General features: G+C 42.0%; 3 protein-coding genes and 1 pseudogene across 23 annotated transcripts in view; 2 read left to right on the forward strand and 2 right to left on the reverse strand.

Moving 5' to 3' along the window:
- DZANK1 (double zinc ribbon and ankyrin repeat domains 1) overlaps positions 1-2,495 on the reverse strand; it is a 66,696-nt gene extending 64,201 nt beyond the window's left edge. For 8 of the 20 annotated variants that reach the window (XM_072736488.1, XM_072736478.1, XM_072736485.1 and 5 more), the window contains exons 1-2: positions 2,340-2,495; positions 710-755 (exon numbers count right to left, since the gene is read on the reverse strand). In XM_072736488.1, the coding sequence (XP_072592589.1) occupies positions 710-734 (25 nt within the window). In that variant the 5' untranslated portion in view covers positions 735-755; positions 2,340-2,495. Of the gene's footprint in view, positions 1-607; positions 787-2,339 lie in introns of all 20 variants that reach the window. The other 12 variants (XM_072736483.1, XM_072736490.1, XM_072736489.1 and 9 more) reach the window with 8 other exon arrangements.
- Positions 2,496-2,788: 293 nt separating this feature from the next.
- On the forward strand, positions 2,789-16,314 carry POLR3F (RNA polymerase III subunit F). Of its 2 annotated transcripts, XM_026002353.2 has the most exons (10): positions 2,789-2,910; positions 4,321-4,438; positions 7,286-7,353; positions 7,724-7,744; positions 7,873-7,940; positions 9,304-9,416; positions 12,881-13,024; positions 13,239-13,346; positions 14,353-14,544; positions 15,588-16,314. In XM_026002353.2, the coding sequence occupies exons 1-10, from the start codon at positions 2,849-2,851 to the stop codon at positions 15,663-15,665; spliced, it is 972 nt and encodes a 323-aa protein (XP_025858138.1). In that variant the 5' UTR covers positions 2,789-2,848; the 3' UTR covers positions 15,666-16,314. The 2 variants fall into 2 exon arrangements, with proteins under 2 accessions (XP_025858138.1, XP_025858139.1); XM_026002354.2 differs by lacking the exon at positions 7,724-7,744.
- RBBP9 (RB binding protein 9, serine hydrolase) lies at positions 13,058-27,911 on the reverse strand. Its single transcript, XM_026002355.2, has 6 exons — positions 27,721-27,911; positions 26,260-26,302; positions 23,531-23,636; positions 20,776-20,861; positions 17,370-20,363; positions 13,058-17,006 (listed from the first exon to the last, which is right to left on the reverse strand). The coding sequence occupies exons 1-5, from the start codon at positions 27,817-27,819 to the stop codon at positions 20,137-20,139; spliced, it is 561 nt and encodes a 186-aa protein (XP_025858140.1). The 5' UTR covers positions 27,820-27,911; the 3' UTR covers positions 13,058-17,006; positions 17,370-20,136.
- Positions 24,492-25,770, forward strand: LOC112922657 (mitogen-activated protein kinase 3 pseudogene; annotated as a pseudogene).

Consider the following 27,911-nt stretch of genomic DNA (forward strand, 5'->3'; position numbering starts at 1 on the left):
AGAGAATGCCACCTAAAAATATTATTTAATTTTTAATTCAAATAATTATTGTTTCAGCTACATTTTTGCTGTTGAGGTCTTGTGTAGGATTTTGATTATCTATATACTTACTTCATTTCTAGAAAAAGAGCATGAATGAACGAGATGAGGAAACAAAATTATTTTTAAAAGGATTTTATTTCATTCATTAATTTATTATTTATTTATTTGAGAGAGAGACTGAGCGAGTGAGAGAGCCCAATGCAGGGCTCTATCCCACCCCAGGACCTGAGCCAAAGGCAGATGCTTAACCGACTGAGCCACTGAGGCACCTCTGAAATTATTTTAAATGAACAAATTAGATGAATACAACAGTCCCTCCTTTCCACAGGGGAAATGTTCAAGATCCCAAATGGATGCCTGAAACCATGGATATTGCCAAACCCTATAAATATTGCTTATATATACTGTATATTCCTATACATACCTACCTATGATAAATTTAATTTAGAAATCATGTAAGAGATTAACAAGAAGAATAATAAAATAGAACAATTACAACAACATACTGTAATATAAGGAATGCAAATGTGGTCTCTCTCAAAATATCTTATTGTACTGTACTTACCCTTCTTCTTGTGATGACGTGAGATGAGAAAATGCCTACATGATGAGATGAAGCGAGGTGAATGACCTAGGCGCTGTAATGTAGCATTAAGCTACTACTGACCTTTTGACATCAGGAAGAGGATCATCTGCTTCTGGGTCCCAGGTGACTGCAGGTAAGAGAAACCATGGAAAGCAAAACTGCAGGTAAGAGGAGACTAGTGTACATTAGAACAGAGGCCATCACTAGTGATCTGATCTGAGCTCCCCCTAAAGCGTTATCAGCCTCTCCTGCCCCTTGTCAATGCGTCACCTCTCTTGGCTTCAGGGCAGGACATCACACAAGAGGAACAGAAGTAACTCTATATGTGACATGAAATGTTAATTTAGAGCCAACTCCCTTGGGAAAGCACGAGGCTCAAGGCCCCCTGTTGTCACCAAGTGGTCCTTACGTTTTAAAGCTGCAAAGAAATTTTAGAAGGATGGCAGAGTATCATGTCTCAGCTGAAAGTTGGCACAGATAAAAAGAGTGAGCAACAAAAAGTCTCCCACCCCATATACTGTATTTATAAATAACTGAATATAAGTATGGAGGCCTTACTGATCTTTTTAAGTGGGATGGAGTATAAGTCTTAAAGCATAGAGAATATGGGGGGAAAGCAAACCTCACCTTAATACAACAACCATTTACATCTATGTGTGGCCTTTTCAAATTTTAATGATTATGGATACATAAACTCACTCAGTTATAACCTATGTGTTCGGTCAATTTTTAGAGTGTACTTTTGCACCTACTCTCTTATTCACAATCTTCCACATACTTACATAATCTTATTTATCATTTTGTTTGTGGTTGGGCATTTGGGCTATCACTAGTTTCTTTTTAATTTCGGTTGGTGCAATTCTAAATAATACTGCTCTGAATAATTTGTGGTTTGAATTTTGTCACAGATTACATTCCCTAAAGCTGGAAACTAAATTTAGCAAGTGGATTCAATGCCTGATTTAGATAATTCCAGGGCAGAGATTAAGAATTTAAATTGCAGAGGGATCCCTGGGTGGCGCAGCGGTTTGGCGCCTGCCTTTGGCCCAGGGCGCGATCCTGGAGACCCGGGATCGAATCCCACGTCGGGCTCCCGGTGCATGGAGCCTGCTTCTCCCTCTGCCTGTGTCTCTGCCTCTCTCTCTCTCTCTCTCTCTCTCTATCATAAAAAAAAAAAAAAAAAAAAAAAAATTTAAATTGCAGATACCGATATTTAGAGCAATAGCGTCTACGGAAGGATGGCTGGACTCAGGGAAGAGAGAGGCAGGGGAGAAGAAGGCGCTGTTTGTTCCTCATTTTTTTCCTTTAAGAGGCAGTTAAAATTAAAGTAGTTGAAAAATCAGTCCAAAATAAAAATTTTAAAAATACAGGGGAAGAATACGCGTCGCAATTAGGCGCTACCCTTGGGAGGGGCGGCCACTGGGCCTGTAGCGAAGAGGATCAAGAAGCAGACCGACGTGCTAGGCCCAGAGGGCAGTGAGGGGTCAGTGCACCGCTAACCCCTCACCCTCTGCCGTCGGTACTGCCCCTCGCCGCCCGGTTCCGGAACCCCTGGGTCCCTGTCCCGGCCCATCGGGGGCAAATAGGGACGCCCGCTTCCTGTCGGTTGGAGTGACGGAGGTCCCTGGAGGTCCTTCTCCCCCCCCTTCCTCCCTACCCCCCGGCCGCCGCGACCCCGAGGTACCGCCCGGCGCCCGGGCAGGGAGCCCACCTTTCACCGCCTCTCGCCCTCGCGTCGGCCGCCGCCCGGGTTTCCACAGACGCCGCGAGCGGGGCCCCGCCCACGAGAGCCAGGCAGGTGATTGGCGGAAGCCGACTTCCTAGCAACCAGCTCCGCCCCTGCCGCCAGGCCCGCGGGCACCGGCCTCGAGCGCCTCCCGAGGCTTCCCTGCCGGCCTCCGAGAATACGCCTTCACGGGACCGGGAAGTGCTCGGGGGTGGCGTCCCGACACCAGAGGGAGGGAGCCAGGCTCGTCTGTCCGACAGGCACGGACAGTCAACGAACGGGGATAAAGCGTAAGGGCGCGGGCGGAGGAGGCGATCAGGCGCGGCTTGGCCGCCTCAAGCCGACGCCGACGCCGACGGAGCGAGTAAGGGCCGGCGCCACGTGACAGCGAAGGCCCCTGCGCGAGCCGGCGCCGCGCCCTCAGCTTCCCGGCGGGCTGTCCCGGGCTGCCGACCCCGGGCGTGTCTTCTCGCAGGGCCCGGAAGGAGGCAGTCATGGCCGAGGTGAAAGTGAAAGTGCAGCCGCCCGACGCGGATCCGGTCGAAGTAGAAAACAGGTAAATCAGCGAGCGAGGCTCGCCTCCCTGCTCCCGAGCCCCGCGGGCGGCCCGTCGTTGGGGCGGCCGGACCCTGCTCCGAGGACCCTCGGCAGATCCCGGCGCGCGCACCAAGGGCGTGGCGGGGCTTGGAACCCGCCTCCCAGCCCCGGAACGCGGACCTCGGGAGGAGTTCCCAGCGAGTTGGACAGTTTGTGACTCTCTGTATCTCCTTGCCCGGCGCCGTCGGGGGCTGTGAGGATGTGCTTCCCTCCGCAGGGGGGTGACTCGGCCCAGACCACCGGCATATTCCCCGTAGTATCTGTAGCTGCATATTCTGACTCAGGATCGAGAACTCCCACGGCAGAACACGTGGGCCAAGTGAGGGGGCGCTTTGTGATTCTTGAAGAAACATCAAAACGTTTCCGTGCAATACTTAAGTCAAGACTCTAGGTCGCCCAAAGCCTCTCCTAATTTTATATTCGCTATCCGTGCACTGATATTTTTAGGTTATCACATAGTTTCGAAAGACCGTAACTTTCTCAGACTTTTGGAAACACGTGTAATGATCCTATGACAAGGGCTTATTTTTGTTTGGTAGAGATAATTCTAAAAGCAAGCTCCAATTATGGTGAGTTGTCGTAACGAATGTTGCCTTCTTACCAGACGTGTCTGATTTGCCTCCTCTTTGCAGACTTACGGCTGCCCAATGCACTGAATATTAATTTTGTCATACTTGTTCCATCTGAGAACATTGAACCCTCAACTTTAATATTTTTTCCGTATTTTCATTTGACTTTTGTTCTAATTTAAGGTTCATAATAGCAGAGAAAAGAAATGCTCCTCTTAAGGGCACCTGGTGGCTCATTGGTTGAGCATCTGTCTTCAGCTCAGGTCCTGATCCTGCCATCCTGGAGTCGAGTCCCTCACCGGGCTTCCAGCAGGGAGCCTGCTTCCCCCTCTGCCCACGTCTGCCTCTCTCTGTCTCTCGTGAATAATAAATAAAATATTTTTAAGAAGTGCTCCTCTGAAATAATAGTTATAGTGTAAACATATACTTTGTCTTGCACAGTTTCTAACATGCTTTCATTCACAACCATCACAGAAACCCAGATTATTTTATTTTAGCATGGGGTACGTGGGTAGCTCAGTAGGATAAGCATGTGACTCTTGGTTTCAGCTCAGGTCATGATCTCAGTGTTGTGAGATTGAGCCCTGCATTGGGCTCTGCACTGGGCATGGAGCCTGCTTAGGATTCTCTCTTCCTCTGCCCTTCCCTTTTTACCTCCCCTTAAAAAAAAAAAAAAAAAAAAAATTATCTTCCCAATGTGAAAAAAGGCACAATTTCAAACTGTTCTGCTTGTATTTTTCCCCCACTGTCTCTTGAAATAGGTAAAAACATGAATAATACCATTTTACCTTTGTTCCTAGGATTATAGAATTATGTCATCAGTTCCCTCATGGAATTACAGACCAAGTAATTCAGAATGAAATGCCTCATATAGAAGCCCAGCAGCGGGCAGTTGCCATCAATAGACTGCTATCCATGGTAAGGCAAATTCAGCTAGTTCATATATTTATGTGCTATAATTGTCATTACTTCCGATTATGTAGTTGTGAAACCATTCAGAATTGTCTTAGGTTAAGACTTCAAGCCAGGAAACAGCTCAGACTGCCTGAACTGAGGAAAAAAATAATTACACACATCATTTTTACAAGATGAATGAGGGGCACCTGGGTGGTGCAGTCGGTTAAGCATCTGACTCTTGGTTTCCACTCAGGTCATGATCTCTGGGTTGTGGGATTGAGACCCCTGTGGCTTTGTGCTCAGCGGAGAGTCGGCCTGTGATTTTCTTTGTCCCTCTCCTTCTGCACTCTCCCCACGTCTGCGCTTTCTCTCTCTCTCTCTCTCTCAAATCCCAAAAATAAATAAATGATGAATAAAATAAATGTATTTTAATTATTGTATTTGTTAACCTAATTGTCATCATGTACACAGGGCACATGGGGCTAATCTGCTCTCACGTTCTGTTTGCTTCCTGCTGCCAGTGCTGGACCTTTCCCTATGAAATGTGCCCTCTGCCAGCTATCACAATTTATTAGGGTTTCACTCGCCACAATTTCACTCTGAGCATTTCAGGAGGCAGGAGTAAGTGCCGTAACACTACAGTGGGGTTTTTCAGTGAAGTCCTTCTACCTCCTGTTACCTCTTCTCTTCTCCTGGGGCCCTAACATCATTCTCCTCCACGGTGCAAAAATACCTCACCTTGTGGCACCCCATCCTCTAAATCTACTTGTTTCTTCTTCCATTTCCCCTACATCAAAGTTCCCATGTCTTGAAAGCATTTCTTCTTCCATTTCCCCTACATCAAAGTTCCCATGTCTTGAAAGCATTTCAGTTTGGTTGTAGTAGAAACTGGGTAAAAGATTTCTATACTAAGGACTCGTGGAAATTTGAGGACAGGTGAACTACTCCCTTAAATCTTCTAGCTCAGTGACTCAAAAAGTTATCTTTTTTCTTTTCTTTTTTTTTTTTTTTTTTTTTTTTAAGATTTTAACTATTCATGAGAGACACACAGAGAGAGAGAGACACAGAGACACAGGCAGAGGGAGAAGCAGGCTCCATGCAAGGAGCCCGACGTGGGACTCGATCCCAGGTCTCCAGGATCACGCTCTGGGCTGAAGGCGGCGCTAAACTGCTGAGCCAGCCGGGCTGCCCTTTGAAAATAAAGTGCCAGATAGTATGCATTTTAGGCTTTGCAGGTCTTGTAGTTTCTGTTGCAGGTACCCAACTCTGCAGGAAAGTAGCCATGGACCATACATTAAGAAATGAGCATTGTTGCATTCCAGTAAAACTTTATAAAAACAAGGACAGCCCGGGTGGCTCAGCAGTTTAGCGCTGCCTTCAGCCCAGGGCCTGATCCTGGAGAACCAGGATCGAGTCCCGCATCGGGCTCCCTGCATGGAGCCTGCTTCTCTCTGCCTGTGTCTCTGCTTCTCTCTCTCTCTCTCTCTCTCTCTGTGTGTCTCTCATGAATAAATTTTAAAAATCTAAAAAAAATTTACTTCTTTAAAAAAAAAAAAAAACTTTATAAAAACAAGCAATGGGCCAGATTGCTAACCTCTGTTTTAGTACTGTTGATGAATTCTAATCATTTCACCTTGGTGAAGGACTTGGTTCCAGGAAGGATAGTGGAATGGATGCTGGAGGTTGTGGCAGTGGAAACTGTTTTTGTCCTCTGACTGCCCTTTCAGCCCTTTGCTTTCTGTCTGAAAACATCCTCTCTTTTTCCACCTCTACAGCCCCTTCTACTGCCAGTCCTGTTGTCTATAGGATATAAGCAGTGATGGAGGTATAATGAATTTTAAGGGAATAAGTATCCATGAATCACAAAGTGGTGCTGATTTTAGTTCTTAAACAGCTCTCAAATTTTCCTCTTCATTTCCATTCCTACTATCCCTGTGTGTGTTCAAGATAGTTGAAATTACATGTGTGATTCTCTTTTAGAATTCATGTTCGTCTCCCCCCCAGTCATATATCACACAGTACGGATGTTCGGTAAACGTTCATAGGCTGAATTAAACAACCTACAAATGGAACTTTGTGGTTTGATTTTGCTACTTAGTGGGGTCCAGGGACAATTGCTGTTCATTCATATGTAAACCTGTTTCCAAGTCCTGTGTCAGCCCAGTCTTAACTGATGAGAATGGGGGCTCCTTTAGCCATGAGTTCCCCAAAGAGCCAGAAGTCTGGTGGTACAGCCACCTGAGTGCTCCCAAGTTCAGACCCAAGGGATTTCAAAAGCATGTCAGACATGATTTCTTTACTTTTGCTATATAAAACCAAATCTACTGCATCTTTTATTCATTGCTTGACATTCCTGCCTAATTGTCATGTAATATAATAGAAATAACACAAATCAGTAAATGTTACTATTAACTTGGCAAATTTTACTGTATCATGTTATAAAATATTTATGCATGTTATTCTTCATTTGAAATCTTTATATAAATTATATTTTCATTTTTAAGTTTATATTATATAGTTGTTGAATTTATTTGAATTCAAATATAGATTTTTATTTATTATTCTAAAGCTGTTCAGAATTCTTTATGCATTGATCATATAACTAAGCTAGGGTATAGCATATAAGAAATTGTTAAGTATTTATATTTTGGAAAATGACAATCTAAAGAGCTATGGTTTCAAAAATATATTACATGTGATATGTAGGTAAAAACTTAAGTCTCGAGTGAGGAACTAACAAATAATTTTGTGGGGTAGGATATTTTGGTTTGTGTAAAATTTTAAAGAATACGTGAACATTTGTGGTTGATTTGAAGTATCTCCAAGATAATTCATTGTTATTTTCTATTAAAAAAAAACAAACTTTAGGGTCAGTTGGATCTCTTAAGGAGCAATACAGGCCTTCTGTATAGAATAAAGGATTCTCAGAATGCTGGGTAAGCACCTAATTTTTTTATTGTAAGAAACTTTAATTATTACAAATGTAACCTATGTTTTTTTGGGAAAAAGTCAACATAGAATTGCATAATGTAAACCTGTCCTGCATACCATCCCCACCTCTTATCATGAGTTCCATTTCTCAGAGATAACTGCTCTTAATAATTTGGTATATGTCCTTTCTTCTAGGTATATATATAAATATATAGAAATGATTATATATTTATATACTATATATAATCTCTTTTCTTTTTTTTTCTTTTTTTTTTTTTTTTTTAACAAAAATGGGATCATGCTATCCATACTGTTTTGCAACTTGTTTTTTTCACTTACTATATCTTGGACATCTTTTCATTCTGGTACATACAGCCCTGTCTCATTCTTTTTAAGGTAAGCCCTTCTTTTGGTAAATAAGTCAATGTGATGACTTTGTCTGCTAATTCATTAAAGTAATTATGTAGATTATTAGATTATCCTGTATCTCTTTGTCTTTTTAATTCTACTTTATTCCCCTGCAGTAAAATGAAAGGATCAGATAACCAAGAAAAACTAGTATATCAAATCATAGAGGATGCAGGAAATAAAGGTAAGCAGGTAAAGGAAGAAGTAGAAAAAGTCATCATCTTTAAGACCAGAAATAGGAACTGAGTTCTGGCTTCCCAGGATACAGATCCATATGTAGAGGATGCTTCCATGTATGTTAAAAGAAAGGGAAGTAGAAATATATAATCTACGTATGCTTGCAGGACACCCAGGTGTGATGCCGTTACTGTTGCCTCAACGCAGGCAGGGGCTAGATGGCTGGGGGCCAGGATGGAAAGAAACTTCTGAATTCTGAACTGTGGAAATGTATTATCTATTCAAAATAAATCAGCTAAAACTTAAGGGTTTTTTTTTGTTGTTGTTTTTTTTTTTTCAATCCTCACTTTCTTTGGTGGCCTTCATTTCTTTAACTTCATCTTATCTGTAAATTGTGGATAATCCATCTCTCTAGTTTTTGCAAAAACCAGAGGGATGTCCAGTGCAGTGTGGCAGTGTCTGACAGAGGTCCCTCAGCAACTGTTCAGTTTTTCTCTATCCCCTTACGGAACTATATCTAAATTGCTGTTAATCCTAGAGTTTAGGATCTGAGTCCAATGATAATTTCAACAATGTATCAACAATGATATAATTTGAAATCATATCATTCTTGTATTTTTAGGTGTTTAATATTTTTAAAATAGACATGACAAAAGCCATTCTCTATTTTAAAAAAATATATCTTCCTATCACATTATGCCTCTGTGCTGGGAAGAAAATAAGGTAACACATTTTCTTTTTCTTTTTTATTTATTTATTTATTTATTTATTTTAAAAAATTTTTTTTTAAGGTAACACATTTTCTATAAAATTCCACATACAACCCTTCCTTGAAATCCCACCTTCTTGTAAAGGGCTTTTAGTGGCTGTGAGAATTGCAATCTTCCTTTTTTCATCTCCTAAATATAGTGTATAAATAATGGGTATATATGCACACACATGTTCACATGCAGTTTTTTGCACTCTGTTGGCGGTGATAGCTGACCTTGGCCCAAACTTAAGTTATAATCTAAATACAATCTGAAGTATAAATAATAGGAAACAGAATTTGGGGTATAGGAGGGGGTGGAAGAGACAATAAGTTAATTCAGTAACATTCAAGATTTTTCTCCATTAAAAAGTATCTTTTTCATATGTTTTTAAAAAGGTGCCACACTAGGATTCCAAGAAATTTCTGGTTAGAAGACATAGCGCATAACTTCTTTATCATTTTGCATACTTTTATTGTTATCTGAGATTCTTACCTCTAAGTCACTGTTTTTCCTATAACTATGCCCTAGGAATAGTATACATAATTTGCTAGTTTTGGCACGTGGACTGCAAACACAAATCCTATGGCGTTGAACTCATTTTACTTTACTTTCTTACAGGAATATGGAGCAGAGATATCCGATACAAAAGTAACTTGCCATTAACAGAAATTAACAAAATTCTAAAGAATTTGGAAAGTAAAAAGCTTATCAAAGCTGTTAAGTCTGTGGCAGTGAGTATTTTTCTCTTTCCTTCCCCCGAGTGTTCACTGTATGTGTATTGCTCCAAGTATGTTTCAAGATCTTACTGTTCTTTAGGCTATGTCATGATTTAAAACTACTAGTCAAAAAGATTTTTAAAAATTTAGTTTATATTGAATGTTACTTACATTTATCACTGCCTGGTTAATTCTTTGTGTCTTACCCCCTTGAAAAGGTAAAACTACTGTATTCTTCAGTAAAGAATTTTTGGAATCATGAACATTTTTCATGGATTTTCAGCGTGTAAGTTAGTTTACTTCATTCTAGCATATTAGATTACTCATTCAACAAATATCTATTGTGTGTTTGCTCTGTGCCAGGCACTGTTTGGGTGTTTGGGATACATTAGTGAACAAGTCAGGGAAAGATCTCTGCCCTGATAGAGTGTCTCTTCTAGTACATAGTATTTCTCCTCCTCATCCTATCCCACCCCTATTACCTCCTTCAGGGATTTCCATTGAGAGCTGGATCCATCAGGGACACCAGCTGCTGACCCCATTAACCTAGGTGGCAGAGGAGCTGAGATTCCCCTAAACTAAAGTTTGTTTTTTTTTTTATTTTTATTTAAATTTTTTTTTTTTTTAAATTTATGATAGTCACACACAGAGAGAGAGAGAGGCAGAGACACAGGCAGAGGGAGAAGCAGGCTCCATGCACCGGGAGCCCGACATGGGATTCGATCCCGGGTCTCCAGGATCGCGCCCTGGGCCAAAGGCAGGCGCTAAACCGCTGTGCCACCCAGAGATCCCAAAACTAGTTTGTTTGAATGCGGATTTCAGCAAATAAGATTTTGATATTCATTTATCAAATGATATTTTTGCCTTAACACTCCTTTATTTATTTATTTTAAAGATTTATTAAGGGGTACCTGGGTGGCTCATGGTTGAACATCTGCCTTTGACTCAGTTTGTGATCCTGGGGTCTTGGGATCAAGTCCCACATCAGGCTTCCCAGAGGGAGCCTGCTTCTCCCTCTGCCTATGTCTCTGCCTCTCTCTGTGTGTCTCTCATCAATAAATAAATAAAATCCTTAAAAATAAATAAAGGTTTTATTTATATTTAGAGAGAGAGAGAGAGAGCACAAGCACAGGGAGGGGCAGAGGGAGAGAATCTCAAGCCGACTCCATTCTGGACATGGACCCCAATGCAAGGCTCAGTCTCACAACTCTTAGATCATTACCTGAGCCAAAATCAATAGCTGATGCTTCCAGCTGCACCACCCAGGCATCCCCCCTCCCTATTAGAATATTATCTACCCTCTGCATTTTTAATGGATAATTTCAAATATATACAAAAATAGAAAAAATAATGAATCCCCACACACTGAACACCTAGCTTCACTTTGCCAATCTTTCATCTCCATCTTTATTTTTAATAACAGCTTTATTGAGATAACTGACATACCATAAAATTCATCTGTTTCAATCGTATAGTTTGGCAGTTTTTAGTATACTGACAGAGACATGCAACCATCACACTATTCTAATTCTAGGACATTTTCATCACCTCTGAAATGTGACCCCACTAGGAGTCACTCCCCAGCCTTCTGCCCGTAGGCCCTGATGTAGTTTCTGTCTCTATAGATCTACGTATTCTGGACATTCCATATAAACTGTCATACAATATATGGTCTTTTATATTAGGCTTTTTTTATTCACATGATGTTTTCGAGTTTTCTTTTTTTTTTTTTATTTATTTATGATAGTCACTCACAGAGAGAGAGAGAGAGAGGCAGAGACATAGGCAGAGGGAGAAGCAGGCTTCATGCACCGGGAGCCCGACGTGGGATTCGATCCCGGGTCTCCAGGATCGCGCCCTGGGCCAAAGGCAGGCGCCAAACCGCTGCGCCATCCAGGGATCCCTGTTTTCAAGTTTTCAAACTAAAGTAGTATTAGATTATAGCCCAGTATAAAATAAATACTCATGAGTCCATATGGAAATGTTTAAATAAATAAATGATTCCAAAAATTCCTTAGTAAAGAGTATAGTAGTTTTAGCTTTTCAGTGGGTGAGACACAAAGAGTTAGCTGGGGTGGCTTAGTCAGGCCAATTTCCACTCAGGGTCATGAGATTGAGCCCTGCATCATACTCCACACTCAGTGAGGAGTCTACTTGCTCTTGTTCCTCCCTTTGCTTGCTCTCTCTTTCTCTCTCTGTCAAAAGTAAATTTAAAAGATCTTTTAAAAAATAAATAAATGACATCTTCCCACGAGTAGATTGAGGCAAAATAGACAAACTTCCTGTGCAGAAGAACTCTAGGTAATTTAGGTGGATGGACACTCTACCCTCAAAGAAGTGGAATATAACTCCCACTCCTTAAGTGTGGGCTGAGCATGGTGATGTCCTTCCACATATGGAAAGACTAGGGAAAAAATGTCAGTTTATGATAGAGAAAACGGAGAAGCACTACTTCAAGCCATCTGATCAAGGTTAACCTCAATACTGAGAAGTCTTATTTATCAATGGTGATCAGTTATCACTTGGTGATGATCGAATGCCCTTGACAGGATGTGATGAGAAGGACACTTCTCCGTGGTCTTTCTCCTAGAGTAGTCATGAGAAAAACGTCAGGCAGGTCCCAGACAAGAGATATCCAATAGAATACCTGACCAGTCATCCTCAGTACTGGCAAGTTATCAAAAGCAAGGAGAGTCTGCCAATGGAACAGGACAAGTAAGTGTAATATGGTATCCTGAATAGGTTCTTGAACCAGAAAAAGGATATTAGGGATAAACTAAAGAAACGTCAATGAAGTGTAGACTTTAGTTAATAATGATATATCAAAAAAAAAAAAAAATGATATATCAATATTAGTTCATTAACTGTAATAAATGCAACCTACTAATGTAACATGTTAAGAGGGGAAACTAAGCACAAGGTAAATGTACCATCTTTACAGTAATTGTGTAAATCTAAAACTGCTCTAAAATAAAAGGTTTGAGGGGTGCCTGGGTGGCTCAGTCACATAAGCATATGAGTCTTGATCTCAGCTCAGGTCATGATGTCAGAGTTGTGAGATAGAGCCCAGAGTCAGGTTCCATGCTGGGTGTGGCACTGGTTAAGAGTCTCTTCCTCCCCATCTCCTTGCCCCTCACCCACCCCAGCTCAAAAGAAAGTAAAAAATATATATATATATATAAAGTTTTGAGGGTTTCTTTAAATCTTAGTTTTGAAAGACTTGGTTACCTTTTTTTTTCTTTAAGGTTTTTAAATTTATTTTTACAGAAAGAGTGTGCATGTGCGCCAGGGGTAGGGGAGGGGCAGAGGGAGAGAAGGAGACTCTTAGCAGGCTCCACACCCAGCAAGGAGCTAGACGCAGGGCTTGAACTCACAACCCTGAGACCAAGAGTCGAACATTTAACTGACTGAGCCACCCAGGTGCCTCTGCAAGACATGTTTATCTTATAACCACATCTGCTGTTAATGTTTTTTCCTAGGCCTCAAAAAAGAAAGTATATATGCTTTATAACCTGCAGCCGGACCGGTCTGTGACTGGTGGAGCCTGGTACAGTGACCAGGATTTTGAATCAGAATTTGTAGAGGTGCTTAACCAACAGTGTTTTAAATTCCTACAAACCAAGGTGAGGCATAATTAAGGAAACATCACTGCAAAATTTTTTTTTTAAGTTACTTCATAAAGAATGTTTAATCTTGTATATCATATTTCATAGGACATGAAAATACTCAAACCAGTAATTTTCACTAAACAATATATTCTGCTGTTGATTTCACACTATATAAACTGTGTTCAGAAAATGCTAGTGTTCTTATTGAGATATATTTCTACCCTAAAAGGCAGAAACAGCTCGAGAAAGCAAACAGAATCCAATGATACAAAGAAATAGTTCATTTGCCTCATCACATGAAGTGTGGAAGTACATTTGTGAATTGGGGATCAGTAAGGTAAGAGCTCAATTTTTAATTTTCATCTTATTTTTTAAAAGTTACTCTTTATCATAGGGATATAGTTTACAATGTATTCTAAATATATTTGACCCAGACCCCTTTTCCAGGTGATACCTATGAACCTTCTGCAGAACCCATTTAGACAGGTGACTGTCATGCCGTCAGGCACTGTGTGATCTGTGTGAACTTAAGCTTGGAGGATAGAGCAGCAGAGCAGAGGCCTGGCATGCATGGCACTACCAAGATTCAAAAGTCTGTTCTGACAAGGTCTTGACTTTCTCAGAGACATTTCAACATAGGTGCCAAACATCAGTCATCACATCAGTTGTCATTTATTGGTATTGTGTCCCTTTGTAAGATGAGAGTGCTATTGTCAGCATATGTTTTTGAAGACCTATACATAAAGACACCGTGCTGGATGCTCTTCATTATCAGAGAAAAAACAATACTTAGACAAGTCATCTTCATTTCCTGTCCCCCAAGTCTCTCATTTATAAAAAAGTAGGAATTTGGACGATTTGATATCTAAAATAATTCTTTCTGCTCATTTTATGAATCCCCATAAAATTCTTGCCCCCAAAAATGTTACTTTATAAGACTTCTAGATTTCACTTAGAAAGTGGAAAAATAGAAAGTGTTGGGATGCCTGGGTGATTCTGCCTTTGGCTCAGGGCGTGATCCCGGGGTCCCGGGATTGAGTCCCACATCAGGCTCCCTGCATGGAGCCTGCTTCTCCCTCTGCCTGTGTCTCTGCCTCTCATTAATAAACAAAACCTTAAAAAAAAAAAAGTGTCAAATTCAGCATGAGGTTAGAGTTCTGTCTCTAGCATTTCTGTGATTTGTGCTAACTTGGGCTGCTGTTCAACCCCTCACTTCTGATTACTCACCGGCATGATGTTTCGTCATTTCACTGAGGAACTGTGAACCCTTTACTCTTTACACACTCTACAAAAGGATGTTTTCTTGTGCTTTCTGTGTCCTTTCTAATGCATCTCCTTTTCAGGTAGAGTTATCCATGGAGGACATTGAAACTATCTTAAATACACTCATTTATGATGGGAAAGTGGAGATGACTATCATTGCTGCAAAAGAAGGCACGGTTGGCAGTGTAGATGGACACATGAAACTGTACAGAGCAGTCAATCCAATCATCCCGCCCACAGGTTTGGTCCGGGCCCCATGTGGACTCTGCCCGGTGAGTTAAAGTGGCTCCACTTCATACCTGACTGTGCAAATGCCACCTAACTTAACAGCAAGCACACCCCCATTTTCTGACTTTCAGAGTTGACCAAGAGCAGCTCAAACCTCCATGTAACCTTGATGATGGGCCCTTGATGAACAAGTCCTTGCTTTACATTTTTATTTACAATAACCACGCTAGGGAAATTTGTGATTTTTTCCTGTAGGCCCTGAAATAGACCATGTTTAATGAGGGCTGATCATTTAACCTAAGTAAGGAGGGAAATAAGATTTGTGGAGAACCTACCACAGGCCAGGCATGTTCTTGAAGATTTATATGGTCTCATTTAATCCTCCTCCTGTCCCTTGGAGCTAGTGATGTTATTTCTGCATAAGCATGAGGCTAAGCAAGGTGTAGAAGCTACAGCTTAGAAGTAACAATCAGGATGCAAACCCAGAGATGTTTTTTCCCCTGTATCATACCCCCAGCACTCTTCATTCATCTGTTCCCACATAGTTCACACATGCCAGCTGCATGCTGCAGGCACTGCATATTCTTGGGCTTCTGGTGTATGTTTTATTTCATTGTACCAGCCCTTGTCTATATGGCTAAGCTTTCTGTATGCTGGTTTCAACTTCTAGAAAAACCAGGAAGCATATTGGGAATTCTATTTAGCACCATTTACAAAAAGAAATGTAGCTAACGTGAAACATTTGATTAGTGAAACATATATCTAGATCTGCTCTCCTGTATTCCTGTTACCTGCTGATAGCCTTTATTTAGCCCAGTGGGCAGATGAACAGGTCACCTTAGTGCTACAGTGAAAGTTCTCTTATTAACTCACGTTATAATCACATAGCAAGTCCTATGATAGCATGCTCTTAAATACAGCCCTAGTCTTTCGCTTTGAAAATTTTACTTTAAATATTGCTTTAAAAAATGGTTGGTCTTGGACACTTTAACAGAAATTTTAGTTGTAGGTGACATTTAAGACTTTACTGATAATTTAATAATTTTAAAAGTCTCGTTTGATTGTAATTTTTTTTTCTTTTTTAAAGGTTTTTGACGACTGCCATGAAGGTGGTGAGATTTCACCATCTAACTGTATTTATATGACAGAGTGGCTCGAATTTTAACGGAGAACTAGGAACTTTACTGACATTTTGCAGATGAAGTCACTTTGGGACCAAAAAATTTAACTCATCATGGAATATCAAATTTCCTTGAAAGCAAACTTCACAATAATGGATAGACTTGCTGCTATGAAAAAATTTTTTTTATCTATGAAGACTAAATTTATATTGGTAAGGTAGCCAACAGAATTTGAAGCAGGTAAGGTTAATAGTGAAATCCATTCTTCAATAAATAAAATACTCTGAACTTCCAGAAGGCCACCATCTGAAGCTTTCAAGACTTTTGGTGATTCACGGAAAAAGCAGCCAACCAAATCCGTATTTGCCAAACACTACAATAATGACTAGAGTTTAAAATGCCCATTTTAAAGCTATTAAGGTCTTCATTGGGAAACTTTATATCTGGTTCATTATTGCCATTTGTTTTCTTTTCTCAGTGGTTTCATTGAGAATCAAAAGCAGTAAGGCAGGAATAGCACTTAGAGGCACGAGTGGCGGAAAGAGTGGAACACCCCTTTCCATACACTATCATTCCTTTTTATGTCAGAAATATTCTTTCAGAGGATTATGCCGTTGTACCTCCCTCAAATGCAAATGATGACTATTGTCAAAAATGTTTTCAGCGCATAAATCTGATTATTCTCATCCTCAAGAGAATGTTTTCATTGATCCTTCTTTGTCAAAGTCTTCCAAGTTTCATTCTGTGGTTCAACTGCATTACTTGCTAGAATTGCCCCATGATCCATTGCCCTTCATTCACCCTTTATTGTCAACAGGGTACCACTCCTCTTTTATCTTATCTTAGATTTATTTCCTTACTCTCTTCAAAATCATCATGTAATTGGTCTAATCAGAAAGCCATTATAATTGTTCTCAGTTCTAATAGTACTTTCAATTCTAGGTTATTGGATGTATTCTTGCACAGAAGTTAGCTTTTTAGGATTTCAGTTGTATTTTCATTCTGTAGCTCCACTTAATGATTTCTGTGTCCAGGCCAAAAGCATGGGGCTAAGGGAAGGAAATTCAATGCCAGCTACTCCTGAGGCCTGAGTTCAAACACCAGTTTGGAGATACTCCCAAGTTGGCAACCATCAGAAGGGTTATTTAGAGCTAAATGGGGATCAGTAAAATAAAACTCAGCTCATTAACCAACTAAGAACCAGATGTAGTCTGTGCCTAGCTCTGTAGAAACACCATTCAAGGGATGCCTGGGTTGATCAGTGGTTGATCATCTGCCTTTGGTTCAGGGCATGATCCTTGGTCTGGGGATCGAGTCCTGCATTGGGCTCCCCATGGGGAGCCTGCTTCTCCCTCGGCCTGTGTCTCTCATGAAAAAATAAAATCCTAAAAAAAAAGAGAAAGAAACAGCGTTTGATGACACTAGCACTTTGAAACAAAGATCATTTCAAGTACTGGATATATAGGAGATAGAAAAGAATCTGGGAGCCTGCAACTACTCAGGGTTTCTCTTCCACCCCTAGTGAGGGCTGGAATAGTAAGAACATTATCTGTCCTTCTTGGGACCTGGCCCGTCACAGAGGCACTAGTTTTATTTAATGACAAAACTGAACTTGGGTTGGGGAGGAGGTAGATGGGAAGAAGGAATCAGTTCATGTATTAAATACAGACTTTGCATTGTCTCGATAGCCAAAGATTGATGCTTAAAGCGTACAAACCAAAGGCTACAACGAAAGTTCCCTGACTCACCAGAAGAGAGACCCTTTAAATGCTTTTCCCACAGCATGTCTTTCATTCTGAATATTAACAACTGAAGGAGAAAAGAGAGCAATTAAAAAATACAGCACCGTTGGTATATAGTTAAATGGTATTTACCCACCAGAAGTAAACTTTGACCAAAACAAGTTATGAGGCCATTGACTCATGACACCAAAAAATCAAATTGTGTGTGAAGTCTTAATCCTTACAGTTGATTTCCATTTAGTATAACGTATTTTGATTACCTGAGAATATTCCCTAGAGCCTGTCAGGGCCCCTCTTCTGCTTAACAATGATCTAGAAGGGGCGCCTGGGTGGCTTAGTCGGTTAAACATCTGCCTTTGGCTCAAGTCTGATCCCAAGGTCCTGGGATGGAGCCCTACTTTGGACTCCCTGCTCAGCAGGGAGTCTGCTTCTCCTTCTGCCCTCCCCTGCTGCCACTCATGATCTTTCTCTCTCAAATAAACAAAATCTTTTAAAAAATAATAATGGTCCATAGGGAGTCCAATAATCACGAGAGACCATGATTCATAGGTTTAAATGGATAGTTTATGTAGGATTCTTCCATAAAACTCCTGAGTTTAGTGAGGAGTAAATTTTATGGTGCCATGATTTTTATGGTGATCAGCTGAGTAAATGAGTCCTGTAATTTCAAGTCAAGTGACTTTTACTTTGAACCATTATTACATGGTGGGTAAGGGAAGAATAAAAAATACATGTCCTAGACTACTGCTGTCCCATGAACTTTTTATAATGATGACAGTATTCTGTATCTGCTGTTCAATAGGTAGTCACTTGTAGCTGTTAAGACTTGAAATGTGGCTAGTGTGTGAATGAACTAAATTTTTAATTTTATAGCTGCCTGTGGTTACTGGCTACCATATTGGAGAGTACAACTCAACAATCATACAGGTCTACATTAATTATAGGAATGAAGAATATCAAAATTATTTCTCAATCGTATATATTCATTGCTTTTCTGTGGCAGAAGAAGACAACAAAATATTAACTGTTACTTGTATAACTGTGTAATTTTTTGAGAAAGGAATTAGGAAAACAAGGCCAAGATTAAGTACAGCAATGGCTAATTCCAAATAATTCAAATAGAATCAAACTTTGGTTACAGGCTTGGTCAAATCACTGCTAAACCACCTCTTTAAGAAAATTATTATTCAGTTGATTTTTCTAATTTGCTTTTCACTAACATGTCAACTCTTAATTTTTTTAATTATAAAAGTAATACATGTTTACTATAACAAATTGAAATAATACCCAGGTGTACAAAATAAAAACACACATATCTAAAATCCCACCACACCATATCTAAAATTGCCATTCCCTAAAGATAATTGCTATTAAAAGTTGAGAGTCTTTAACTTTTTTCTTTGAGCATATTTGGAAACCAAGACTTTTCAGGTTAAAATTATGGTTTTGAATCTCCTTTAGACATAAACAGGGAATTCACATCTTTGCAGCAAACATCAGGTTCTGCAACATCAAGTATGAAGTCACTGCAAAGTTGTTTGAGGCAATACTTAGGGATCATAATAGCCAAAAAATGTTGGGAAATAAAGCTTTGTGGGTTTTGTTTTTTTTTTCTTGAGGGACTATGATCCGAAGAAAAATTGTAAAATGAGGCTTAAAAGAGAACTGTGGAAGTTAAAGGTAGAACTCTTTATAGAACAAAATCTGAGATACGGAAAGACTTTTTAAAAATTCTTAAGATTTTGTAACAACATCTACATTGTTCCTGTGATTGCATCCTCTGACATTATGTTCATTTCTCAGGCTTCACGGAGAATCTTTTAAGTACCTGGCTAATAAGTTAATCCTAATGGCAGAAGTCACAAATGGTTTGGATTTTGTGTCTTGCACTGTTTGTGAATTTTTTATTTACACTGTTGTTGCCAACTTATATCATCCATATGTACATGTACTGGACATAACTCCTATACATAGGAACTGGGTATACAAACATATGTATAGTCCTTAAATATAAAAACCACCACATAAAGTTTTTTCCTCAAAAAATCATAAAATTGGCAACACCTGCCCCCTTCCCACATGGCAACAATTTAGACAGGGCAAGAGTTCCCCATGTTGCCCTAATCCCCACCACTGTGGTCCAGCACCCATCTGGTTGGCCTTATGCTCAAGTATATGTACAGGCTGGGCTTATGGTCCCTTGTCTGACCTAGTAGACCCCTGCCTCAGATCTGTATGGATCATTCTCCCTCAACATGAAGGACTGGGGCAGGGTGTCAAAGATGGAGGCCCTAGTCTGGGTTTAATGTCCTGGGCCAGCTCAAAATAGCTAATGGTTTGAGCTCTAAACCAACACTTAGACCTTAATCACATTTTCTTTCCCCCTCAAAATAGGAAAAGGTGTCTTTCAAAGAAGAGTACCACTCCTACAACATACACGAAACTATTCCGTTTTAGTCTGGACTGGGAATCAGGAAACCTGGAGTCCGTTTGTTTATTCACTTTGGACAAAGGTAGTTAAGCCGTCCTTATGTCCCAAATCAAACAGGAAAAATACTGCTTTTGTTCATAGCAGTTTGTGAGATAATAGATCCTATGGAAAATGGAAATGCTGTTTGTAACTTAATTTGAACATTGAGCTAAGTTTTTCAAAACTTAATTTGATCTGTTTTTATGTGTCCACTAATCTGATAACAGATTGTTTTTATCTGTTAATAACCTGGTAATTGCCCTACCCCTATACTGGAATGCAAAATAGCAGAAATCATCCTCTCTATGCTGGTACTTTCAGCATAGACTTTATCACACTAATCAGTTCATGAAACTCCATGTTCTGAAAGTGGCCACGGTCAGTGAATTTGTACAATTTGGCTTCCAGCCTATCAGCCACTTCTTGTTGTTCCTTCCAGGGAAGGAAAGGATCATCCGTGGAGCCAAACTGCACAATGTGAGGGCAGTTGGCTTTGATCCTCTCCCACTGCCAGGGACGGTTGAAGTATCCTATGGGAAAAAAAAAAAAATATATATATATATGACCTGTTACTGCCCATGGATCATTTCCATTCTAGCCATTGTAAAATATCTAGCAAGGACCATAGCAGAAGACACAAAGAATCAAAGCCTAAGTGTGAGAAGTCCTTTAGTTTGCAAATCTGTAGAGCTTTATACCATAGCTACTTGTGAACGGGAGTACATGGCTCAGATCAAATCAGGCCTCTAAAGTTCATTAGGAAGTGGTATATCACCTCTCAAAGGACCTAATTTTTATCTAAAGGGCAGTAAATGTTTCTCATATGCTACTAAGAGGTGTTTGTTTTTGGCCTATCCAAAAGCCAGTGCTCTTTAATCTGAACAGGCAGCCCTGTGACTAGAGGAAAGGCTTTTCTGTATTGGTTTCTGCCTTCAAACTTACCACTGGCCCGCTCATTTTCATCCCCCAAGTCGGAGGTGTATGCAGACACTAGCACAATAGCATAAACTCGGTGTGTTTCTGCATACCTGGAGAAAGAGAAATGATGTCAGCTAACACAATGTTAAATCTGTCAGAAAATACCTGATTTATCTTACAAAAGGCAGGTGCTATCAGCTGTTAAGTTTTTTTAGATTTGTTTGGTATTTTTAAATTTATTTATGATAGACATAAAGAGAGAGAGGCAGAGACACAGGCAGAGGGAGAAGCAGGCTCCATGCCAGGAGCCCAACGCGGGACTTGATCCCAAGACTCCAGGACTGCGCCCTGGACCAAAGGCAGGCGCCAAACCACTGAGCCACCCAGCGGTGGATCCCCCAGCTGTTTAGTTTAATATGAACAATAGTAAGGAAACTGTAGAACTATAAGCCAATGGTTAATGGCTTACCCTTGGCTACTTGATGAGCTACTACTCATTTTTCAAGGTGGTCCAAACCTCTTTGGTGACCTTTTCCAAAAATACATAAGTGTAATCATTTTCTTTGATGTGCCTATTAACCTACCTTCAGTATCCATCAGCATCGCTTGGTTGGTTAACCTGTAGATTCAGTCCCAGAGAGCATCTGATTCAGAGGGTTGGTAGGAAGCCCAAGAATCTGCATTTTAAGGCATGACCTCGCCCCCTTCCAACCCATATGACAAATGCAAGTGATCTGTTAATCATATTTTAAGAACTACTGTACCAGGGTGGAAATGTACCTCTTTTGCCACACACTCCACATTGTACTGTAGTACTCATTTGTGTCATATTATACCTATCTTCCCCAATAAACCCTCAGCTCCTTCAAGGCAGTTGTGAACCTTCTTGATCCTTGTGACCCTGGTCACAAAGTGCGCAGTACAGAGCTTGGCAAGCAGACACTCAGCTACCTTTTTGTAGAAAGTACCCTCTAGGGGAACTTTGTTCTAGGGAACAAAGACGAGGCTAGGGAAAAGATGTGAAGTGGTAATAGTTTCAAGAAGCCTTTGTGCCAGGAAAGATTTAGGGTTGGTATTTTGTTTTTGGCCTTAACTTTTACCCAACTACTTGTTTTGAAAAATTTCAAACCTACAGAAACCTTAGGGGAACAAGAAGCACCTAGATTCATTCACTTTATATCTACACAAATGTATCCCCTAAGAACAAAGTAGTCTCAAATATCCACAGTGCCATTATTAGAGCTAGTACATTCAACATGCAGACAGTAATACTATCTGTATTCATTTTAGCCCCGTTGTACCAAGAATGTTCTTTAAAACTGCTTTTCAATCCTAGATTGAAGATCATGTACTGCATTTGGTTCTCAGGACTCTCTAGTTACTTTTAAATTTTTTGTTTTAAATGACATTGACATTTTTTAAGAGTTTAAGCCAGTTGTCTTATACATCATCCCTAAACAGAATTTGTTTCCTTGTGATCAGAGGTTAAACATTTTGGGCAAGAATACCACATAGGCAATGTGTCCTTCCCACTCCATCATATCAGAGATGCACAATGCCAGTGTCCCTTTATTGGTGAGATTGTGCTTACTTAAAAGTGATAGCTATCAGATATCCATTGTAAAGATGCAATTGTCCCCTTTTGATTAGTAAATTATCTGGGGGGTGGTTCTCTGTGACTATCAATATCCTGTTCCCTGACAATCTTATACGTCATAGTTTTGGCATCTATTTTCTCCTTGCCTACCTTACCTTTAGAAGTTAATTTTTAGAAGGCTATGGATGATCCTGTGCTAAGTTCCAGGGATCTTTACAAAAAAGCCACATCTTTGGTAGCCAGTGGCCTGAGAAAAACTCATCTGCCCTTGAGTTGGTACAAATTTCAGTAAAATGGGATTTCTCCATTTTCCAGACAACCCCTAGCAGCTTATAAACACTAAGACTGTACTGAGAAATTCTGTAGCTCCACATTGGAAAGCATTATCTCATAGCTTAGAATGGTGTGGCAGAAAGGTTATGGAATCTGGCAAGGTTCTCTGACATGCAATTCATAGGACACCATGAGTGACTGATTGGGACAAGAGGCTACAAAAAACTACATTCCTGGGCAGCCCCGATGGCCCAGCAGTTTAGCACCGCCTTCAGCCTGGGGTGTGATCCTGGTGACCAGGGATCGAGTCCCACGTCGAGTCCCACGTCGGGCTCCCTGCATGGAGCCTGCTTCTCCCTCTGCCTGTGTCTCTGCCTCTCTCTCTCTCTCTGTCATGAATAAATAAAATCTTAAAAAAAAAAAAAAAAAAAAACTTCCTTTGTCATCCAGCCTAGCAAATACTTAAGAAACCCAAACCTAATATGCTTATTCAGCCACTTAAGTCATCCTCTAGGCCTTACAGGTCTATAGGGAGAGACATGAAGTTCTAACCAAGAACATCAGGAACCTGCCATGAATCCTAAGGATGGGGGGGGGGGGGGGGGAGCGGGTAGGGTAAACACTCTTCTAGGCACTGAGGTTTCAGTGTCATTGAAAAAGTCCCAATGGAGGGAAGTTGCGGCTTCAGTGGAAATGATTAGAGTAGGCCTCAGTGGAAAGAGACATTCGAGTAGAGACTTAAAGACAAGAAAGCAATACAAGTATCTAGGACAGAGTATCCCAAGCTGAACGGCGGCAAACACAGGCCTAAGGCACGTGAACTTGGCATGTTCAAGGAACTGCAATGAGGTCTGGAACCACTTGGAGCCCACACAGGGGGTGGGGAAGGGGGATCAGCGAGGATCGCACCTCATGGCTGCAATGGCCCCAGAACTGTGGCCTATGATGACAGTCTTCTCATCACAGTGCAGCTCCATCTCCATGAAGGGCAGCCAGAGGCTCTCTCGAGCTGTAACTAAGATTTGGGGTAAAGAGACAGTATCATTTGACAGGGACAGTCCTACTGTCTAATGCTGTCCCCCCACCCCCCTTCTAACTGATGACTATACAGTACTTCTCAGGTTAGGAACTGCAGGACCAAATGGGAGATGGAGCTGTTTTAACAGAGCCAACGATTCATGTGTTGCTGTTTGAAAGACTCAAATCTACAGTTTGGTGTTTCTCTCTCTTTCTACCTACCTATCTGGTTTTGCTTTTATTTCTCACCATGTTCTTGTAAGAAAATACTGAAGTAATAATAAAAACATAATTCTGAAGCTTTAATGTAAACTTTCAAACTCAAGAAAAAAACTCTAGACAACATTCTCAAATTCACATGCCTATATATTCTTTCTTTCCAAAGAGAAAATTCCCGACACAAACCATGGGCATAGTCAGAACAAAAGTGGCAGTGTTACATTTTGAAATATTCCAATCTCATATAGGTGCTATAAAGTTTCATCATATCTCTGTCTCACATGAGACATTCATAAATTTTGCTTGAAAATATCTGTTGACTTAGGGAAAGTCAAGTTGCTTGCAAAGTTGAAAATTCAATTTTACCAAGCCTAGATGCTTTTCTTGATCCTTACTAGAATTTTCTACAATTTTTTTGAGTTTATACTCTTTCCCTCAAACTACTTGCCATCATTCATTCTTAGGTATATATTCCCCTTGGCCTCTTTACCTTGATAATCCTGTTCTCTATCAGGAAACCGGTGAAATCAAAACCCAACAAGATAAGGCTATTTAAAAACACATTTAAAACTTACTTGGGGCCTCGGGCGGGGCCGTCGGGGGGAGGCGGGGAGGCGGGAGGGGAGGAGTGGAGATGGCTGAGGCGGCGGCTCAGGGGGGCGGGGGCGGGGAGCCCCGGGGAGCCGATGGGGTCGGCCCGGGGGTCTCGAGGGAGGTGGAGGTGGTGAAGGGGCAGCCGTTCGACGTGGGCCCGCGCTACACGGAGCTGCACTACATCAGCGAGGGCGCATACGGCAAGGTCAGCCCAGCTTATGACCACGTGCGCAAGGTTCGCGTGGCCATCAAGAAAATCAGCCCCTTTGAGCATCAGACCTACTGCCAGCGCACACTGAGGGAGATCCAGATCTTGCTGCGCTTCCGCCATGAGAACGTCATTGGCATTCGGGACATTCTGCGGGCACCCACCCTGGACGCCATGAGGGATGTCTACATCGTGCAGGACCTGATGGAGACAGACCTATACAAGTTGCTCAAAAGCCAGCAGCTGAGCAACGACCATGTTTGCTACTTCCTCTACCAGATCCTGCGAGGCCTCAAGTATATCCACAGGGCCAATGTGCTCCACCGGGATTTAAAGCCCTCTAACCTGCTCATCAACACCACTTGCGACCTTAAGATCTGCGATTTTGGCCTGGCCCGGATTGCCGATCCTGAGCATGACCACACTGGCTTCCTGACAGAATATGTGGCCCCGCGCTGGTACCGGGTGCCAGAAATCATGCTTAACTCTAAGGGCTACACCAAGTCCATTGACATCTGGTCTGTGGGCTGCATTCTGGCTGAGATGCTCTCCAACCGGCCCATCTTCCCTGGCAAGCACTACCTGGACCAGCTCAACCACATTCTAGGTATCCTAGGCTCCCCATCCCAGGAGGACTTGAACTGTATCATCAATATGAAGGCCCGAAACTACCTACAGTCTCTGCCCTCCAAGACCAAGGTGGCATGGGCCAAGCTTTTTCCCAAGTCAGACTCCAAAGCCCTTGACCTGCTAGACCGGATGTTGACCTTTAACCCCAACAAACGGAGTGGAAGAAGCACTGGCTCATCCCTACTTGGAGCAGTACTACGACCCAACAGATGAGCCAGTGGCTGAGGAGCCTTTCACTTTCGACATGGAGCTGGATGATCTACCCAAGGAGCGTCTGAAGGAGCTCATCTTCCAGGAGACAGCCCGCTTCCAGCCTGGGGTGCTGGAAGCCCCCTAGTCTGGACAGACACCTCTCTTCCTTCGGGCCTGGCTCTGCCTCCTGCCTGCCCCTCCCCTGCCGGACTGTTAGGAAATGGACACTGTGCCCCACCCAGACCCCTGGTGGCCCAGGTCGGGGCAGAGGGTGCACCTGGCCACCTTCCACGGCTTTGCTCTGGCCTCCTGCTCCAGGCAGGCCAAGGCTCCCTCTGCCCCGCCTCCCCTCCCAGGACCTGAGGGGCTTAGGTGGCCCCAAAGTAAATTGCCCTCTGCTGCTTGCCTTGTCTACCCCAGCTATCCCAGTCTCTGGTAGTTCTGGAATGGAAGGGCTCTGGCTGCCCGGGGACTGACTGAAGGGTGGTGGGGGGATGGGGGACACTGACCCATTAAAACCCCACCCCGTTTTCCCTGAAGGAATATTCCTAAGGCTCCAGGGCTAGTCCCCCTGAGGAGCAGGGCCCAGGCCTAAACCCCCTCCCTCAAAGCTGCCACATCTAACACCCCCTGCTGCCTCTGTGTGTGGGTGAACAGAAGTGGAGCTGGGGGCACGAGGAGAGCCTGGTGCCCCTGCCCACCCCTGTGCCTGTATCTAATATATAAATATAGAGATGTGTATATGAAAAAAAATAAAAATAAAAAAAATAAAACTTACTTGGGTCAGGCATGTTTTTAGCCAAACACTGGAAACCAGGTATCTATAATATGGGGGGGAGGGAAAAGCTATAATAAAGAGCTTAATTACAATTAATACTTTGCTAATAAAAAATGAGACACCTGATACAATCTTTATCAATTCAGTAAGTATTTGCTTATACCATGAAATGAAGTGTTGGTTAAGTGTCATAGGATTACATATGAATAGACAATCCCTCCCAATAAACTCCTTCTGTCTGTAGTTCTCTAGCCAGCTCTGTCGGTCTCTGTATTCAGAGACCTATATCTGCATTTGTACATCTGTTTGAGGCTGTAGGCACATATCTATAGAGGCATCAGAATGCAGAATAAATGCATTCTAGACAAACTGACCTGGTGTCAGACTGTGCACTAGGAAGAGGTAAAACATGGTACAGAAACGTGGTACAGAAAGTTGGAGATCCTACCCTCTTGGACAGCTTCAGCCCTGATCTTTCTGGTTTGTAGCTCTGGCCTTGGTTTTCAGGCCTAACCCTGGAATTTTATTCTAGAAATGTACTCTAGAGCTCTAGAGCATGGCAACCCAGAAAGCAGTCCTATTGCCTGGTTATGGAAAAGGTTAAAAAACAAGACAACTACAGTTGGACATTACTTTTATAAAGCTCACAAAGAAGCCAAATTATACTGTTTGAAGTACACACACATAGTTGCAAAAGTGTGTTCATTTTTAAAAGGCGAGCAAATGAAAAAAAAGTTCAGGATGGTAGGGAAATGGGATGAAGGGCATACATGTGGCTTCGAAGGTATTGTTTTTTTTTTTTTTTTTTTTTTAATTTTATTTATTTATGATAGGCACACAGTGAGAGAGAGAGAAGCAGAGACATAGGCAGAGAGAGAAGCAGGCTCCATGCACCGGGAACCCGACGTGGGATTCGATCCCGAGTCTCCAGGATCGCGCCCTGGGCCAAAGGCAGGCGCCAAACCGCTGCGCCACCCAGGGATCCCTCGAAGGTATTGTTAATGTTACAGATTTTAGTTTGGTGATGGTGCCTCAGGTACTCCTATTATACTTCATAATTTACATATGTTACATCGTTTTTGTATATTAAATATTACATATTGACCCTTTTTTTTTTTTCGATCTGAGGCAGGGAGCAGAGCAGCAAGATGTACAATCATCTAGCACGTGGCAAATCTGAACCAGCAGCAGATGCAGGGAGACGGAGGGGGCTCTAGGCGGTGGTGCTTTGTACCCTCACGACTGAGCTCTCAGAGAAGTCTTCCAGGCTGTTTCATCCACCAAAATTCCGACCACTAGCTCTCGAGTTTGGGACAGGGCCCAGGAAGAGGAATGAAAACACAGAGGGCTTTGCTGCAGGGAGTGTGTTGCGGGGTGGGGGCTGGTGGACACACGTGCAAACTTCAGTCCTCCGTCCCTTCCGGCTCCAGACCTCCCAGCGCAGCCAGGCGCGTCTCTTACCTGCTCCAGCCCCTTCTTCACCCAGCCGTACCAGCCGTGAGTGGCCACATCCCCGCCTCCGTTCCCGGGAACAATAACTGCCTTGCTTGGGAGAGCCATGAGCGCAGAGGATCCAGAGTCGCCCAGCAGCCGAGTCTCTCGTCCGGGAGCCCCAGACGGCACACGCTGCGGAGCCGCACCGAGGCATTCTG

This window comes from Vulpes vulpes, chromosome 14, assembly GCF_048418805.1.
Source record: "Vulpes vulpes isolate BD-2025 chromosome 14, VulVul3, whole genome shotgun sequence".
Classification (NCBI taxonomy): Eukaryota; Metazoa; Chordata; class Mammalia; order Carnivora; family Canidae; genus Vulpes; species Vulpes vulpes.